Source organism: Epargyreus clarus, unplaced genomic scaffold (assembly GCF_041222505.1).
Source record: "Epargyreus clarus isolate Ecla_fem2 unplaced genomic scaffold, WU_Ecla_fem_2.2 ptg000004l, whole genome shotgun sequence".
Classification (NCBI taxonomy): Eukaryota; Metazoa; Arthropoda; class Insecta; order Lepidoptera; family Hesperiidae; genus Epargyreus; species Epargyreus clarus.
The window spans coordinates 6,267,069-6,286,986 of record NW_027332212.1 but is presented as its reverse complement, the minus strand read 5'-3'; the positions used below and the strand labels follow the sequence as shown (position 1 = coordinate 6,286,986).

Below are 19,918 nucleotides of genomic sequence, written 5' to 3'. Positions count from 1 at the left end.
TTTTCTATATACCTATTTCCTAACTTGGAACGTAATAACAGTTTAAAATTATAAGAAGAATTCGAATACGATTAAACCACGGGATGAAGGGTTCGTACACAAAACTGCGATGCGACGTCGCATCGCAAAAATCTGCGAGCTCCCTCGACGCATCGCAAGAACTTGCGAATTGATTCGCATCGCACAGTGGTTGTTGTTGTTGGTCTCCCTGAGAGACGCTACGCCGCACGATATCGCATCGCAGCAATTCGCATCGCAATTTTCTGCGTTGCGAATTCGCATCGCGTCGCATCGCAGTTTTGTGTTCGAGCCCGAAACAATGAAAGCTAACGCGATGTGATAAGAATGTTTAGTTTGACTATCACAACTGATATAATGATGTTCTGACTTGTAATTATTATTCGTAACTGAATATGCTCAATCTATACTTTATAAGTCTGAGCAATTAAAAAAAAGATTTTGATTGTGAGAGTTAATTGGCTGTATACAGGGAATTATCTGCATCTACAAACTAGAATTCCTTTTTTACTTTACTGTCAAATGTCAACTTCAAATAAACTTACACAATCCATATTAGGGACGTCAATCAATATTCAATATTATATTGTATAATCAGTATAATCGATGTTATTATTGATACACTAACTGAACTTTCTCATGGCACCTTACTAATAATACATCTATTTGGCAATAGCTACTATATTTGCTTCTATAGTAGAAGCCAAAATTTACCCAAAATTCTGCTTAGGCCATACCAGTTAAAAATCGCGAGTCGCGACTATAATAATCATGCAATCGATATTTTTATATAACAAAATAGATGATTATCGATTACACACCAACAGCAAATCACACCACTAACTCAATTGCAAAAAGAGTGATTCAAAAATTTCAAAACAAGTTCAAATGTTACAAATAAAAAGAAACTAGTATATATATAGTTGTTGGGAATACTATAAGTAAAGATTGCAGTCTAGTATGCTGTAAGATTATGTGGCATTTGTGCTCTATTGTATGTTATATTGTATTAATGGAGTAGACTGGAGGAAATTATTTTCCATTTTAGTCACATACCCAACTATGTGCATGTATTCCTATTTATTGATAATTTAAGTAAGTATGCATAAATATTTTTAAATTTTACTACAATACTTTTATATCTGCTTTGTCATATGTTTTCAAATTTCAAATACCTAACATAGATTAGTAATCTATGATACCTAATAGAACTTTTTTAAAGGAAGACATGTGAAAAGCTAAAATTTAAGCTACAAAATTTTCACTGCTTCTTATTCTTTATATAAAGAGACATAATTTATTATTTCAGTGAAAAAATATTTTCTAAGGTGCAAAATGAATGAAACAAGTGTTCGTTGCAAATTCTTTTGTGACGGAAAGATCAGTAACAGAAGTATACTGTTTAAAGAGGCGCTACTGCAAGCTAAAACAGGTAAAGTGATGTATATCTTGCGAGAGGAGCTGAGTGAATTACCCCAGCTCTCACAGGACATAAGTGAAGTAAATAGACATTACTTAAAAATGATTAGTTTTGTATATGTATCTACTCTAGAAGCCCTTATAGAAAGTGTATCAACATTACCTGATTGGCAGAATGTTCCATGCACAATAATACTGGAAAACCTCTGTGAATATTGTGATAAAAATGATAAGCACAATGCCTGCGGTGTGGTTGCAATGCTTATTGATGCAGCTCATAGTTGCTCCAAACACTTAAAAACAAATTGTAAGCTCTACATTTCAATTAATAGGGATGTTGTTGGTGATGACTATTGTAACTTATTACAAGAATTGTATGAAGTAAATTAAAATGAGAAGTATTGAGGATGATTTTTGACTGCTATTAATGTAAACCTGGATCTATTAACCGATTCCGTGCGGAAGGCACCACGGTTGTGCCACATCCGCTACAGTTTTGCCACATCCGCACGGAATCGGTTAAATAATTTTGATCACATGATGGATTATATCTTGTAAAATTCATTCAGGTGAGGGGAAAGATTTAAGGGATTCTCTCAGTGTAACTCCTTTTAAATCACACTAAGCCAGTGTGATTTAATAGGGGTTACACTGACTAAATAAACTTCGGCAGTTGTTTTAAGTGATACCTTGACCAAAACATATTATTGGCAATTTCTAAATTTATAATATATACATACACTGCTACTCTATGATGAAAATATACTGTGATGTAATTCATCTTTAAAAATTATAACATTAAAATCACAAAGATATTTTGCAAAATTTATTAAAGTATAAATATTGACATAAGGCTGAATTGTTGGCAATATTTAATATGTGTACTCTACAATTAAAATCTTTGTATTTAATAATTATTTTATTATTGAATAGTAATAACATTGAGTAAATAGTAATTAAAAGTTTGCAACTTAAATATGAAGCATAGATGAATCAAAGTAATTTATGATGTATAACTATGTATCTATGTAAGTATATCAAACAATAATTTTAGGAATCTATCACTACATTTATGGTATTAATGTTACATTTAATACTTGCAGGATAACATGAACTCTTCCATTGGAGGCATACATTGATAATAAACAACATACTAAATAATTTAACAAAATTTATTTCTTTACAGATTTATTTACAAATATATCCAATAATACATAAGGGAATGACGGGATAGTGATGTAATGCAAATATATAATGGTATCTGTTACATTAGATCATCTGAACTTCAATATAATGTAAAGTAAAAAGAAAACAAATATTGAGAACAAAAACAGGTAGAAGATATAGTAGTTGTGATTCCCTTTGCCCAGTTTGAGTACCCTGCCCATAGTTTTCCCAAGGAAACCGGAACTTCTGTCTACATCGTCATCCATTCCACGCAAAATTTTGTCTTGGTATCGAACCTCATTACCAATTTCTATCGACATATGTTTTAAAGTCGTTATCTTGCCACTGAGTTCCTCTGCCATTCGCTCATTTTCATGTTCCAATGCATCTTCAGTAGCAACCCTTGGAATGGGTTGGTACTGGTAGGCGTCCCTGGCTCGTCTCATTCCGTTTCGTCCCGCCGTCTTGATCACTTATTAGAGCAAATCCAACAATATTACTTGCAATTTAATCACAAATAATACCACTCACAGCGTAGTTTGCACGAAGATGATCCGTATAATTAATTGAACTTATCATGTAGTAAACCTTAATTGTAGTACAGAACAATTTGATGTATTACCACAAATTATAATAGTGATGAAATTTTATACAACAAAATTTCCCAATACACGTAAACGCAAATCCGTTGTCATTTGTCATTGATGACAACCACTAAAGATTTGACAACTGACATTTTGTTTGTGTTTCTGTGTTGCAATTCTTTCTCGATTACGACTTCATAAATATCGATGTTAAAGATATTTTTTATTGCTAATCGATTTAGTAGTGTTATTAAAATGTAAATAGGATGCGAACATTATGTGACTAAGCATATGATATTGCAAGCACAATTGATTAAGAATAATTAATCTGTACATACACAAGATATTATAATTTATTTATAGTGAACATTGTCATAACTGTGTATCGTTTTGTTTTAAATAAACTTTTAATTTGATATTTACCATCAAAACAAAGATTCATTTAATTTTATACGCCACTTGTTGCTGTAATCTTGGAAGACGGTTATACTGATTCCATGGGTGTATATTATGTATTTGAGTTGGGGGTAAGTGTAATCTAGGAAGCTGTAGCAAAGTGAGAAGTGTCGCAGATAAATTTCAGGCTATTATTTCAGAAATTAGCAAGCGCGTGGAGATGGGGTGGTTATTAGCAGAAAATCAATCAAAAAAAGGCGGTAAATATTTACATGTACTTTTATTACGAAAAATGACAACTATTATTTACAGACCAAATGAATATAAATCTATATTCATATACTTAAAGTCATGAAATTACCACAAGTCAAAAATATGTAAAACTACAAAAATTATCCAGTTTATTATTTTGATATTTAAAAGCTTTTATATCCTTCGTAAATTCACGTCACATTTTTCTTAACATTTCTACATCTATGAATGTTTTAATTAGACATTTATAGTCCGCGTAAAACTGCTAGTCTGCTCTGAATATAGAAATTAATCGCGTCGCCATAATAAATTGTATGACTACATTTGCTCGCAACAACTTCAGAGCGGACTATAAGTTTGGCTAGGACTATACCGTTCGGCCACGGGTTAAATTCTTATCATCGGAATGTTCATGCAAATCCAAAGATCATTCCTAAACAATTCATTTGAATTAAGTCTAAGTGCTTGTTTACACAAAACATGACCGCTTACGCACCCGGCGTGTGCGGCGGCGAGGTGGACCTCCCGATTAAAGTCCACACTGGTTGCCATGGGCTGCATGCACCCTTGTTCATACGACACTTGATAAATCGCGCGCGCCAGACGCGAGTTAGCCTCAGATTTGTAATTAATATTTCTATACAATGTGATGTTTAATATTTTGGAACGTTGTCCGCACGGCGCCCGCGTCTACAATGTGTACAAGCGCTTAAATAGAAAATAAAACCATAAGACGAGAATAATAATTTTCTTACCTAAATTTCTTACAAAAAATGTAGCACTGTCTGATAATTTGATTCTACTGAAGTTTAGGACCACAAATTATTCATCGCATTTACTTGGAGTTTTTAAAAATTTGATATAACACATATTATATAAATCTTAGAATGTTATATATCGATATCTTAATTCGCAAATCAGCCAACTCCACTTTTTGTCAAAATATTTATTTATTTTGATTTCGTTCAACGACATTTACTATCAAACTGTAATCCTTGCAAACACGTAGTCTTAAGATTTGTATTTATACAACATTGGACGCACAAAGTAATGAAGTTAAAATTATTGGTCTGCACCACATTGGTCTTTTGAGCGTAAAATTCATAAATTTTTAAAATATATAAATTTCCAATGATAACATAATAAAATTAACTGCACAATTACAGGTTGCTATTAACTCCTTGCACTTTCCAACTGCATAGCATCTCGTCATATAAATATTTTATTAAATTAAAATGAAAAATAGTCTAACCTTATGATATTACAATATCATTTATGCACAACCTTTACATTGACTTTATAGGCGTTATAAGTGTAAGCGATATACATACATAAAATATCATGTCAAAATCATGTTTTCTATTAAATATTTCTGATAAGCACGGCCCGTGTCTGCGCTATCGCGTTACGGAATATATAAATATATTCACACATATCATGTAGACTTATATGATTTTGTTTTGTCACTGACCGTGTCTAATACATATGATGTTTGTTGATATAAATGCACCGTGGTCTTGTAGGGCTGCAAGTGTCGTTTGCCAGACTGCGTAATTAAAGTGTGCTGATTTTAGCACAATTCGTTTGCCGATCCAGACAATGTAATTTCGTTTACCTGTTTTGACTATGTTTAAGATGTCTAGTCGCTGGTGGGACCACCGCCACATATTTTTGTCGTATAATAACAGTGTTAAGCGCTATCGTGACCTGGCTTAAAGGTTGTGGTAATAGAGAAAATTTATATGAGGCGATTCAAGAAATCTTACACTCAGTACTTCTCATAAAGTGATAGGAATCCAATACTATTTGAAGTTTACTAAAAATATCCCTTGGGCAACAGATAGGAATCCAATACTTTTTGAAGTTAACCAAATATATCCCTTGGGCAACAGATAGGAATCCAATACTATTTGAAGTTAACTAAAAATATCCCTTGGGCAACAGATAGGAATCCAATACTATTTGAAGTTAACTAAAAATATCCCTTGGGCAACAGATAGGAATCCAATACTATTTGAAGTTAACTAAAAATATCCCTTGGGCAACAGATAGGAATCCAATACTATTTGAAGTGAACTAAAAATATCCCTTGGGCAACAGATAGGAATCCAATACTATTTGAAGTTAACTAAAAATATCCCTTGGGCAACAGTAGCCACTTATTGTTAGACGGACTTCATGCTTGTGTACTACATATACATAAAATCGAAATCAAGAATCATTTTATAATTCTGTAAATTATCATTTTGAAATCTATTTTCTAACAGATTTTATTATAGGAAATTATGTGACAATATGCATACTTTATGGATAGTAGTAGTGGTTTTTGAGGGAATAAAATATATTCAGGTTTATAAGAAATATGACTTAAAGGACACTGCAAAAGTACACATCTACTAAAATATTTAATAATATTTATTGCGGTTATAAATAACCAATTCTTTTTAAAGCTAGCGGCACCAAAACATAGCACTTATGATTCGAAAATCGATATATTCAATACTTCAAAATAGTTTTTTCTTATGCTGTACATAATTTTTGCGATATATGTATTATGTTAGGTAATTGGGGGAAAACAAACAATAAAACATTTAAAAGAAAGTAGGACTTTATACAGAGCGACAGGCTATATTTTCCCAGAGGAGAGGAGGGGACACAAAGCAAGCGCACACTTGAGCAGAAACTCTTTACATACAATCAAAAAGTAAAAAATTGCTCAGTAACATTATGATGCCTCAAAAACTATATTGCAATTTCTTGATCACAAATGACATCAATTGGTGCCGCTATTTTAATGAAGTGTACACGATAAGGACCTAAATCTGATCAGTCAACAAGTCATTGTATATTTATTAAATATTCATTGTTTACTCTTGCGCTTTACTCGCTTCTGTGATAGACTCATATTGTTCTTTGTCGAGTTCCGTCATTGTGAAACTGCCGTCCGGTAGTAGTAAAACGACACGCCGGGTACCACCTAGAAAGATACGAAATTTAATATTATTTAAATAAATCCATAGGTAATATAAATACAAAATGAAGCATTTCTTAAGTAATAACTGAAAAGGTGTAAACACATATTACAGATTTTGCACAGTAGTAAGTAAGCTTGTCATAAGATATCCTTAGATGGAAATAAATTTAATGACACAAGTAACCTTGCTCTCTGACTGTCCAAGTCGAAGCTTATATTTGTGGAAGATGTTTAGAAAACTTCAATAGAGACATTCAGAATACTTGTGGCACCATTTTATAATAATAATTTTATTATAATATTATCAATATATATTATTAATAAAATATTATCGGGCTCTGCCCTTAGGGGGAGCAATTTACGCTCCTCTCACATCCCTTGGTGATTACAGCAATATGCGACCACACAAACAGCTGACCTTCCCGGGGTCGCTTGCTGGACGGTTCGAGCTCCCACTCTTGCCACCCGAAACCCCGGAAGCCCTTTTTACGACAGGCGGGGGATGCCGTAGCTCTATTCTGGTGCCGGTACTACAGGGACAATATTGCGTGTGTTACCTGGCGAGGGCAGGTCGGCCTGCACGAGCTGCGCGATGACCTGCGTGGCGTCCTCGCCGGGCTCGCCCTCCACCTGCACGGCCACCTGCTGCAGCGGCGCCTCGCCCGGCAGCAGCGCGCCCAGCTGCCCCAGCTGCGCCGGGTCGATCGCCAGCACGTCCTGATCGAAACAATCACAATATTGTATGCCAAACCTCGAACTTACGTAGATTATCGCTCACTGAAAATCTTCTACCGCATCTCGAAATCTCCAAAAGAGCTAATATAGACAAATCTAATAGTACAGCAATATAAAAGGAAACTTAAAAGGAAAACACAAATTAGATATTGCCTCCAAAACCACTTCAGCACATTGTTTTCTGGGAGTATTTTGAGAAATACTGCTATACAGAACCATGCAGTAGCTTGCCCTCGTACACAAGTCAATAAATAGACGGAACTAAAATCTTTATAAAAAAATCTACAATATGCCAAGTTTCATCTAACAAATAATATTTGTAAATGCGTACAACGAAATTAATTATGACGTAAAAAACCTATTTATAGCAAAAAGAATACACAAAAGTTATCAGAAAATCCAGAATATTATTTAATAAAACAAGTTCTAACCTGGCCATCCTCTCTCGTGACGTACATGACGCCGTCGCTCTCCCCCTCCACACTGCCCTCAACCCCTTCCACAGCGCCCTCCACGCCTTCCACTCCTTCAACGGTATCGGCCGCTACCAGTAACGTCTGACCGTCCTCGTTCTCACCCGCAACCTGAATCATATTTTTGCAAAGTGACGTTATAAATGTTTACACAGGATTTTTCTAAATGACACATGTTACATGCTTATAGGAGAAATTCAGCCCTTTACGGTGGGAGTTTGAATCGATGGCAGGTATGCACCTCTGATTCACATGAAAGGATATGAGACATACTTTTCGGAGGCATTCCAGCTTAGTCCTCAGGGGTAGCTGCGCATCTGTGGCCGTCGTCCGGTACGAATATCTAATCCTAGCTGGAGTCGATTACAGATGTCCATGGGCGGCAGTAGCCACTTACCATCAGGTGGACTGTATGCTCGTCTGCTACTATATATTATAAAAAAAAGGATTGTAATTGATAGGTTATTAATAATGGTGTCGTTACCTGGTAGAGCACGCCGTCCTCGCCGCGGATCATGATGGGCGCGTGCGCGGCGTGCAGCAGGCTCACGCCCTCGTCCTCGTCCAGCAGCTGCTTCACCGCGCTCGCCTCCACCTTCACCTCCGTCTGCACACAACACATACCATTCTTAGGGTCCGTTCACACTCTCGCTCTTTTCTTTTCAAACAGACCGGACCGTATACGCTTGGAATTGGCCAGAGCGGAGCTGCCAACTATTTCACATAGACCGGCTGGAAAAGATCTGAAAGCGGGTGCGCTCGCAATCAGAGTCAATCGGCTTCGCGAGCGACAAAGAGCACGCAATCAGTGCTGGTCGGCTCTTCATATTATACCACACGAAGCGCGTTCAAGCGTTCTTAATGTCAAAAGAAGTGCACATGAAAAAATAAACCTTAATACAATTACTTAAAACTCTGTTTTCAACGTGGTAAAAATCTGCCCTCCTCTCCGAGCCGGTCTGTGTGAATGGACCCTTACTGTTTATTGCTTTATTTTATTGATAATTATAATCTAAAACCGTTATTCCACTGCAGTGATACACAAACACACAATCCTTGGGAAGTAATCACATAAAAAGGAATATGTCAAAACTCGTAATCTACGAGATTATGAGCAGAATCCTTTAGAATTCCGGATAGTTATTACAGCAGCAGTTGTTCCGTGTTTTATCATAGATTGCGAATTGCCGCGAAGCCACCGTTGCTACATTACTACCTTTTTCTGCAGAAGTATCTTCGAGATCTTTTAGATTCCTAAATTCAAAACTTCATTTCATTTTAAACATATTTAAAGCAAAATCTATTTTACTGTCACAATTTGTAGTCTTCTATAAATATTTATCTTTGAAAAACTGTTTTCATGGGGAAGTGAATTTAGAATCATACTCACACCATCCTCATCCGTTAACACTGGTAGTGACGGTTGAGCACCATCGCCTTGTACTAACATTCCTGTCGTACCACCTGGAGACATTTCGACCTGCAGAGATGCAAAAGTGTAGTCAATTAGGCATTAAAAAAATGTGACTGTAATACAATAATAAATAGATTAGAAATAGATGTTATGGAATTTTTAGTCATGTATTCATATCTTATATCATAGTTAACTCTAAGACTAAAGTACTACATTTCGGATTTTTTTACTTTGAGGAAATTATATAATATAATTTCTCTCGGAAATCCTCAAACATTACGTTTGCAGTTAATTATTTTTCTTACAAGTGAAGATGTTTAATCGACCACTCTCTCTCTCTGATAACTCGTTTAAATGTGCAAAACAAACTTTGATATTTAATATAATTATGTAGTGCACGATTGAAAACTATGTTTCAAATGAGAATACCTTCATGAGCATGGTGGCCGCGGGGTGTTCCGCGTCTGGCGGCGGCGCGGGCGGCGGCGAGGGCGTGGGCGGCGGCGTGGGCTCGCCCTCCGCGCGCGCCAGGCGGCGCCCGGTCAGCGGGCACAGCGACAGCGGCCGCTCGGGGCTCGCCGGCGGCAGCGGGCCCAGCGCACGCGGGAACGGGTCCTCGATGCCGTCCGACGTGTCCGATGACGCGTCCGACTGTACGACAAAAAAAAACAGATGTAATATATTTCATTAATTATGTGCGTGAATTAGAATTAGTCCTGGGTGCCGTCCGACGTGTCCGATGACGCGGCCGACTGTTGGACGGACACTGATGTGAGTCAAACTTCAATATCATACGCTCTGCACTTTTGCCAATAGTGGGGAGAGACCCGTATTCAATAGTAAGACGTGATTATGTTTAATTATGTAAAGTTCAAAGAAAGGTTATTTCTAAAACATTCTAACATTGAGTAGCAAGTATTTTATATTTACTTTGTAGGATAAAAAACTACAATGTCATCAAAGCTGTTTAGACAAAAAGGTTAGTTCAGCTCCAGTAAGTTCAAATGGACATACTGGTTATCATCAGCTGTTGTTGATACACCTGGAACTACAGCTTGGAGAAAGACCGTGCATATTATACTAGATATATATTAGAACTCTTTGATAGCGCGATTCAAACCACTTCAGTGCCATCTATTTAGGAAGTTGAAAGTACCTTGTCGAAGTCGAAGGAGATGGCCTTGTCGCGGATGCGCACGATGTTCCCGGCGGCCGTCGACACCGAGCTCGCGCCGCCGCGCCCGCGACCGCGCGCTCCACCGCCGCGCCGCAGCAGACTGTCGCCCTGTAACCGATTACAAGTGTTTTCACTTCCATAATATTGCTGTGCAACTAGCTGTGCCCCGCAGTTTCACCCGCGTTAAAAAGAAATAACACCGGTGAAACCGCGGGGGCACAGCTAGTTCTAAAATATAAGTAGCCTTAGTTACTCCTTATTACATCAGCTACCTGCCAATAAAAGTCCAAGTCAAGATCGGCTCAACCATTTTAGAGATTAGCCAGAACAAACAGACAAAAAATTGTAAAAAATGTTATTTTGATATATGTACCATATGTATATTCATATGCATGTAGTAAAAAGCGGTTATTTCAATATTAAAAACAGACACTCCAATTTTATTTATATGTATAGATATGCTACTACTATAATACTACTTTCCACACATAATAAAGCAATAAAATACAAATTATACAGAGAATATTGAAGTACAAATTGTTCCTACTTTGTTTAAATGAAAAAAATATTACATGAATGAATTATTTGAAGAAAATATAGAGTAAAGAAAACTTTATATTATAAGGAGTATGTATGTATGTCATATGTATATTAGCATTTACAGCTGTACATGTGCATCAAAATGAAATCCTGCCTTAATAATAAGTTTCAATTTAAGATCAAAATTACTAAATAACACATTCTAATATTATAAACTTTGTGATTTTCTTACTTCACTTAATTTGAAATTATTACAACCTGAATTGATACTATATTATACTGGAGTACTTTAAAATTAATTAAAATTGAAATCAAAGAACATTCAGATTTTTATAGACTAAAAAAAGTTATTTTTTTACTTACTTGAGCCAACTTTTTGTTGAGTATCGTGACGGGTGACTTCCCGTCGGGCTGTCCGAATGGCCTCTGTATCGTGCGCTGTATGATCTTCTGACCTGAAGGTGTGATGATAGTTTTCTCTGTCACTTGTTGACCTGCGGCACCCAGTGGTTTCTTCATCTAAAAAAATACTTACTTTAATCAAAAATAATATTTTTTTTACAAATTTAAAAATATAACAAAGCCAATACTCAATTGTAATACTTTTTCAAAGAAAATCTGAAAGTAAGGTAAAGTCAGAATTGGCTTAGAAAAACATATAAATACATTACCTGAGATGATATTGGGACCCGTGCGGGCGACATTCTTTTACTTTCCTCCATCTTTTTCTGCGAGTACAATTATAATAAAAAAATATTAACATAAAAATAGAAAATCATAAAACGAAGGAATGATGAATTGATTTCGAAATCATCATTTTGCATAGAAAACTTCATAAGCGAAAATAACCATGCGACGATTACAATAACAATGGGCATGATGACAGTATTAAAAAATCGAAGAATAAATGATTTACTTAAAAACAATATGTTAAAAACATTCTCAAAAATAGCCCAGTTTTAATAAAAACTCTAGATTCATTCTATTTTCAATAAAATAAAAGTATAAAATAATGCAGTCGGCCATCTTGTCTAAAAAGCTAATCGGGGCGAAATGACGTCATTTTTTTGGCGTGTCACCGTATTGCTTGAACTTTTCTATGGGATATTGAAGCGTGACGCCACTCGCGGACGCCATGCCACCCGTGAGCGTTTTCGAGCTTAGTTCAAAATTTGTTTTAAAAATGCTAATATATCCGTTAATTCTGAATTTATAGCCGAAATAATACAATTATAAAGAGGACTTCAAAACTTGTCATCATGCCCATTACACACACACACACAATACAATACAATTACGAAAAACACGCCAGTGTTTCACATTCAATACACATTCATGTGAAAAGTGAGATTCTAACCTGTTTAGCGGCCATAATCTGTTTTCTGATTTTCTCTTCATCTATATTCAATCCAGGTCCTATTTTTCCAGGTGAGTCTATTTTCATTATTCCAGATGATTTTGACATTATGTACACACCTGGAAAAATTGCAATAGGCTCCTAAAATATCAGTAGAACATTCTATGGTAACGTTTTTATAATAAAGGACCTAAAACAAGTGTAATTTAGGTACTTCATAATATAGTATATAGAAGACTACTAACTGACTGACTGACTGACTAACTGACCCATGTGTAAAACTCCTTACATTATAAGATTGCAATGTAAGATTCTAAAAGATAAATTAGGTAATTACTTTTTTTTGACTATACATATGAGATACAACACGAACATGGCAACCTCAGTGAAAACAATATAAGAGATATTTTTAACATACTCAAAATTATAGATGCTTTTTTTGTAATCTTACACTTTAATATTATATGATCTTAATAATTCATAAAAAGGACACAGGAGAGTAGAGAATATCACGCCATGAAAAAGTTCGAAAAACAAGCTAGTGTATTTCGAACCAATACATATTCAATAACAATACCTGTAGAGAGATTTGGCATGTGTTTAGGGTCCACTTTGATAACTCCCTTAATGTTGGGCATGCCCTTACCGCCGAGACCCAGTGTCTTTACTAGTTCGGGGTCCAGATTCGACTTGGGGGACGCTTGACCATTCAGTACCTTCTTCTCAGCTGCAAACAAATAATAATTAAAATAATTAATAAGTAGTCAGAACAAACAAAACTAAGGTTTTTCGTAAAATACCACGCAAAATACTGAACAAGCATAAATAAGCTAAAGTAGTTACAGTTTGCAACAGCAAATTGTAACGGTTATTTTTCACTTGATTGCAATGTTCTGCATGGCATGTATGTTAAGATATTATGGGATTACAATAAGCTACTGAAAGAAATAGTGCGCAGTGTATACAACCGAATAGGAGCTCATTTAAATTTTAAAAACTATGCTATGTAATACTTATTACAGTATTAGACATTTCAAACTATCATTATTAGAACACACATCACGTCACACACAAGTATGTGCTTGTCTTACGTATACTGTGTGTATGCTGTTACGACAGTTTCTTATTAAAGCAGTTACTAATTGGACATATTTATGCAAAATGGATTCCATAAAAACCGTTTTTGTAGTTACTATCACAAATGGCATCTCCACATCAACTTTCGTATATGCAAAAATTATTCAAGGTGCATGGTACATTTTTTTCTTTTGAAATATATAGATATCAGTGATACCAACCATAAATTAAGCAATTTAACTTTTACTAAAAAACCTATTTTCTCAAGAGCTAGTTTTTGTGGTTGGATCTATTTTGCATAACTACGTCCAATTGAAAGTTCCAAAGTACCAGGCGAGCATAAAGAGCAGCGGTTACCTTTAGTGGAGTCGGCGTCGGAGTAGTCCTCGTCCTCGCTGGAGAGCTCGCGCTTGAGGCGCTTGACGGCGGGCTCGTCGTCCGCGCCGCACCACGCCTTCACCTGGTCCAGCGCGCGCACCTTGCTCGTGCGCTGCAACCGCCTACCGGACAAACGAACGTAATAAATTATATACAAGTTATTGTATGGAAACAACTCGTGAATATGTTGATAAGACGACATACGTATATGTATCTAAATATCTAAAATAATTAAACGGGTATTTTTAGCGCATACACGCAACTTGTGCATTTTTAAATAACTTTCTCACCAAAGAGTGCAAATTGGTGGAGAAGATCTATACGATAAGAGTGGTTCCGAGTCGTTATTCGGATGTAACTTGGGGAACGGCGGCGTTGGCCACAAGACAAAACCATTTTTTTTTTTTTTTTTTTTTATAATATAAGAGTAGCAGACGAGCATGCAGTCCACCTGATGGTAAGTGGCTACTGCCGCCCATGGACATCTGTAATCAACCCCAGATAGGATTAGATATTCCTACCTGAGGTCGGCCACATATGCGCCGCTACCCCTGAGGACTAAGCTGGAACGTCTCGGAAAAGTCTGTCTCCCTTACCACACCCTTCAAACCGGAACACAGCAGCGCTTAACACTGCTGTTATTAGGTAGAAATAGGTGTGGCGGTGGTGCCGCCGGAGTCGAACCACAAAGGGTTCTACCACCTTCGAACCACATTTATTGGGGAACGGCGGCGTTGGGCATAAGACAAAACCATTTATTGGGGAACGGCGGCGTTGGCCACAAGACAAAACCATTTATTTGGGAAGGGCGGCGTTGGCCACAAGACAAAACCATTTATTGGGGAACGGCGGCGTTGGGCATAAGACAAAACCATTTATTGGGAACGGCGGCGTTGGCCACATGACAAAACCATTTATGACGGACGAGGAGGAAAACTCCGAACCTCCCGGGATCAGCATTGTCAAGCGACGAGAACGGCTTAAAGAGCTGGACCTGCTCTGGGATAAAACAGGAACAGGAATAAGAAAGTCCTGTTCCATTCTGAATATTCGACCCTGTTGTTTGTGTATTCGTGTTGTGTGACCATGACACCCACCATCTAGGACAAAACTTAAGTGTATAGAAAACATTATTTATTTCAATGATGTAATAATTATCAACTCACCCTGTTGGCGTCAGGGCCGGACTATCGTTCTTTTTCACAGCCTGTTTGACCACTTGAGGTATTGGCGTGCTTATCTGTTTCACCTGATAAATATAAAATTATTCCTATGAATAAACATTCTTCATTGCTTCAGACTTCTGCTGACAACTGTGTATACATTTGGGTGCTTATTTAAATATAAGGAGGGGTTACTGTTACTAAAAAGACGCTTACGTAATATTTGGACAACCTGGAAAGTCAGAGTTGTGTGAAAGAAGTTAATGTATTTAAACATAACTATTGTACATATATTATTAGCAGTACCTGAACAGGATGTTGTTGCTGTTGTGCCCGCAGTGCCTTGAGCTCCTTCTGGCGCGCCAGCTGCTTTTCGAACGCCTCCAGGAGATGTTTGCATGTCGCCATGTTTTCAACTGGCTCCCATGTATTTTGCTCACTAAATTAAATACATAATATTATTAAGTGTGATTCGAACATGGTGAATTTAATTATAACTAACGATTTTTTAAATGTATAAAACAGACTAATAGCTTAATATTCTGCTAAATAGAATCATTGAGAAATAACTACTTCTAGCCTTAGGTCATTAATATGACTTAGAATATTTGAAATGTTTAATACTGATCTATTGTTAATTATATTCAAGCAGAAAATTATATTAAGAATAAACACCTAAAATTTATATGATAGTACCTTTTATCAGTTGTTTATCAGTATACATAAAGGCTTGCTTCTGTGCCATGTCACGCTACTCGCTAGACACGCACGCTGATTGTTTTCAAATAGAGCTTTAATCTGATTATATTTGTGTACTGCATGGTATACTAACTGCGGGTAGCCCTCCCACTTGAGCAGGTACTCGTACTGCTTGCGGCGCGGGTTGAACCGCTTGGCGAGTATCTTCTCGACGACGAACTCGCCCGCGTCGGCCGGGTCGCCGCCCTCGCGCTCCGTGCGCCGCGCGATGCGCTCCGACGGCGGCACGCGCTCCTGCGCGTTGCGCACAGACTCGCGCTCGCCGCTCGACGCCTCCGGCTACATGGACAAATTACATTTTATCTCTCCTCTTCGTCTTTATTTTCTTAGTTTTAGGGTTCCGTACCCAAAGGGTAAACACGGAACCCTGTTACTAAAACTTCGCTGTCTGTCCGTCTGTCTCAGGGCTATATCTCCGGAATCGTAATGGACAGACACATGAAATGTTTACAGAGGATGCATAACTGTGGCCGCTATAACAACAAATACTAAAAATAAATAAAGTTCAATATTAAAGGGGTCTCCATACAACAAACCGAATTCTTTCTGCATTTTTCGATCAAACTGTTAACATAAAAACGTACTAGGAAGACGGTTAAATTTTTAGTTCGATTCGTACTTGGCGATTTATTAATTGAGCCATGCCTCGTAGCTTCACCCACATTTGATTGTAAACATCCTGGAGACTAATGTGGTTTAATGTTTCGCACGGAGGAAACAAAACTAGCCAAGTTACTCCTTATAAACTATGATAGGCACGTTATATACGCATATAAATTAAGTTTTAACGCATATAATAGCATCTTTTCTATCTATATTAAATGAAGTGCGACAGCAGGCAACAACATATTGTGTCTAAAAAAAATATCTATGTAAATCTGTCAACAATATACCTTCGTTTTTATGGCTGGAGTCAATGTTTTATTCAATAGCTTTTGGCCTGCTTTGATTTCATCACTCTCCTCTCCTGATGGATGAGTCTCAGGGTCTTCCTATAAGTAAAATTACGAAATTCATTTTTTTAACTTTTGCAGTTTTTTTTTATTGCAACAACAACACCATCTTTTAAAAGGTTATCTTTCAACCTATAACTAACCGCATATTTAGACAATTAAGATTGGCTAGGCTGGTTTAAATATTATAATATTATATATGTTATAATGTTATAACTGCATATTTAGACAATTAAGATTGGCTGGGCTGGTTCAAAAATTATAACATTATAACATACAAACATATGATAATATCATTTTATTGGCAGCTTATGCATGCATGCACGTTTCATTCTTTGGCATGTCTTGCAGCCCATAGATTTTAATGTATGAGGTATTACTGGATTCTTCTAAATTGTAAAAATAACATATTTTTGCATATTAAGCAGTGGTGTTTTTTTGATTCTATAATAGTATAATATTTTGTTGTTTTATAAATATACATACACTTACTTGTTTGACGTGTTTCCTTGGTCTGCCTCTCTTTTTCACTTCTGGTGTTGCAGTCTGTACAGGAACTAGTTGATCCTCAGTCTTGAGCTCCATCTTAAAACAATTTATTTTTGTTTTTATCACCATTATCATAATGTAAATAACATAAATTACTCTAACTATGTTGTCATTGTAATTTACAAATCGAGACTTTGGTTCACAAGGTTGAATTTTAAATACTACAGTACAGACTATACTGTCCATATATATGTCAATGTAAAAGCTATGTTTTTTTCGAACCACTATGAACTTATGATACTAAACAGCTACAGGATTGAATTTTTTTTCTCATAGCCTGACCTTTATAAAATTTCCAATATTATACATTTATGCACAGAACTTCTAATGTACTTGATGGATGACCTAAATTTTTTCTACAACATTGAATTATCATACATTTATATGCAAGAGTTTATTTATAAACTTTTCATTCAGACATGGGGACGAAAATAGAACTTTAATTAATATGCACTGAACCACCATCATGTGGCTGGGTTCAGCTAATTGGTGAAATACTCACAACTTTAGCATGTGCAAACTTGGATAAGGCCTGCACACTGGCCCCAGCTGTTATCCAAGCAGTGCGCTGTGCTTCCGGCATGCGGCACCACTGCTGGTAAAGCTTCCAGCTGTTGTCTGTGTTGGATGTGGACCCATCACGGGCTGATGAACACTTCCATAGCAGGAATGCCCAGACTTGTGCTTTGCTCTCATTCTGAAAATGAACACAATATTTGAGAAAACATAATAATTATCAGATGATTGAATTAATAAATGAAATTTTCTAGGGTTCTAGTGTTCTAGAGAGAATCTAGTTTGCTTTATTTTGACCAAATGTATTGGACATTTAGTAAAGAAATTAAGAATAAAGTTTTTTCTGTCCCCCAAATGCTAGTCAAGTGCTTACTGCTTACTGACGATATTGCAATCTCTAGCACATAGACCATAAATTTATATTGACAAGTCACAACAAATCCAGATTTTTGTGAATGAAGATTCTGATTAAAGTAATATAAATAGAAATAAATATTGGTGAAATCTTTGACAAACTTAATTTTCATTGTCTTGGATTTACAGAAAACAGAAACTACAAAAAAAGTCCATTCAGTTTAAAAAAAAATAATGTAAGCAACTCACACTATCTCTGACAGGTGACTTTCCCGTACAATTGCTGGCATCCTTGTGTTCTTTAAACTCCTCTACAAAATGGAACGCTGAGTGGCATTCCCCACAGACTAGCACATCTAGCGTTGCCATCTGTTCATGGGCTTCTGCAAATACAAGTTGTGTTTGTGAATAGAATATGTAATTTATATTTAGATCAAATGTCAGTTGGGTAAAGTATAATGTGCAGTGAAAAAGTTAAATCAATGTGTTCTTCTGCGTTTCTTTCCTTTTATTAACCATAAATAAATTGTACTACACCTGTCCAATTCATTCAGTATGATTGTGATATACTACAACAAATAGTACAGTAAACTACAAGAGTTAACTCATAATGTGTAACTAAGTGTTTAAATTGTATAATGTAAATAATTTATTTAAGTATGTATGTCATATATGAGTGTTTTGTCATGCCATTTTATAGTTGTAATATTTTTGGGAAATGTAATACATGTATTTTACCTTTTAATGCAGTAGGATTTTTAGTCAATTCATCTGGATTACCCATCGACACATCCTCACTGGGAGGTGTCTCTCCTTCTTCTACAGTCGACATTATAGTATTACTGAGAGCCTATCTGAAATGAAAATAATAATATTCACAATATAACAAAACGTGAATATTAAAATAGGAAACTTTCGTAAAATCTTACAAAGAGTATAAATATAACCTCATTATTTAGACCGGCTGGTTCCCGCCAACTCATATAATTCGGTCCACAATGTTCACATTAACTGAATCAACACATTGTAGCACATAACATATTATTTCATAATATATATTTACAATTCACAACTTTTATACACAGTTAAAATAAAAAATATATATTTGTTTAAAATATTAAAGTTATCACCAAACTTAATTTCGTAAGTATCAAATAAATTCTTCATGACACACATACATAGACGCTTGCTTCTGATTAGTTGGCGTCGCTTCAATAAATTATAATCTTCACTTTGAATATTTATGTTTATCACAAAATATTATTTTACGCTTGAATAACACAATTTCACTTACCAAAACAATGTCATTTAAATTATTTTTTTCACAGATGAAATCTTTCAGAGAACAGAATACAACGCAAAACGGAACAAACTACACCAAGAATCAAATATTTTGTGAGACATAAAAAAGCGTCACCGACACAGCTACACTGCCCCCTAGTGATTGCCGACATTTCCTGTTCTCTTTTACAAAGATTACCACAAAGAGCCAATGAGAATGCTACAAACGTCATATTATAACCAATCAAAAAATTGTTGTCGACATGCATAACGTAACGAACGTTCTGTCGCAGAGTCGGCGTAATATTTCGCCGACAAAAATTCTACTGCGTCATTTTTAGCCGAAATGGCTTTTATTGTATTAAATTTTTAATTTTATGAG

General features: G+C 36.0%; 2 protein-coding genes and 1 long non-coding RNA gene across 5 annotated transcripts; 1 reads left to right on the top strand and 2 right to left on the bottom strand.

Annotated features, from left to right (window-relative positions):
* The first annotated feature begins 319 nt into the window (after positions 1-319).
* Positions 320-1,848, top strand: LOC140757361 (uncharacterized). Its single transcript, XR_012103963.1, has 2 exons — positions 320-1,113; positions 1,328-1,848. It is a non-coding gene; the product is annotated as an uncharacterized LOC140757361 (long non-coding RNA).
* Positions 1,849-2,591: 743 nt separating this feature from the next.
* Bet1 (blocked early in transport 1) lies at positions 2,592-3,382 on the bottom strand. The gene has a single exon (XM_073093027.1). It carries the CDS (start codon positions 3,048-3,050, stop codon positions 2,712-2,714), a length of 339 nt encoding a protein of 112 aa, XP_072949128.1. The 5' UTR covers positions 3,051-3,382; the 3' UTR covers positions 2,592-2,711.
* Positions 3,383-6,222: 2,840 nt separating this feature from the next.
* Positions 6,223-19,711, bottom strand: Chro (chromodomain-containing protein chromator). Of its 3 annotated transcripts, none has more exons than XM_073093022.1 (21): positions 19,550-19,711; positions 18,994-19,109; positions 18,505-18,638; positions 17,888-18,082; positions 17,323-17,421; positions 16,777-16,875; positions 15,957-16,162; positions 15,431-15,563; positions 15,128-15,210; positions 13,941-14,083; positions 13,084-13,233; positions 12,507-12,625; positions 11,821-11,877; positions 11,513-11,668; positions 10,589-10,717; positions 9,862-10,083; positions 9,409-9,498; positions 8,503-8,625; positions 7,977-8,129; positions 7,368-7,527; positions 6,223-6,813 (listed from the first exon to the last, which is right to left on the bottom strand). In XM_073093022.1, the coding sequence occupies exons 2-21, from the start codon at positions 19,085-19,087 to the stop codon at positions 6,704-6,706; spliced, it is 2,655 nt and encodes an 884-aa protein (XP_072949123.1). In that variant the 5' UTR covers positions 19,088-19,109; positions 19,550-19,711; the 3' UTR covers positions 6,223-6,703. The 3 variants fall into 3 exon arrangements, with proteins under 3 accessions (XP_072949123.1, XP_072949125.1, XP_072949124.1); XM_073093024.1 differs by having other exon boundaries at positions 17,329-17,421; XM_073093023.1 differs by lacking the exon at positions 19,550-19,711 and adding an exon at positions 19,203-19,537.
* Positions 19,712-19,918: the final 207 nt, after the last annotated feature.

Bases quoted from the DNA above. Each gene is read 5' to 3' on its own strand.
- Chro (XM_073093022.1), bottom strand. From the start codon at position 19,087: ATGTCGACTGTAGAAGAAGGAGAGACACCTCCCAGTGAGGATGTGTCG. The intron at 10,718-11,512 runs GTAAGTAAAAAA...AATCGGTTACAG, and splicing joins TCAACAAAAAGTTGGCTCAA to GGCGACAGTCTGCTGCGGCG. The intron at 10,084-10,588 runs GTACTTTCAACT...TTTGTCGTACAG, and splicing joins TCTCCTTCGACTTCGACAAG to TCGGACGCGTCATCGGACAC.
- Bet1 (XM_073093027.1), bottom strand. From the start codon at position 3,050: ATGAGACGAGCCAGGGACGCCTACCAGTACCAACCCATTCCAAGGGTT.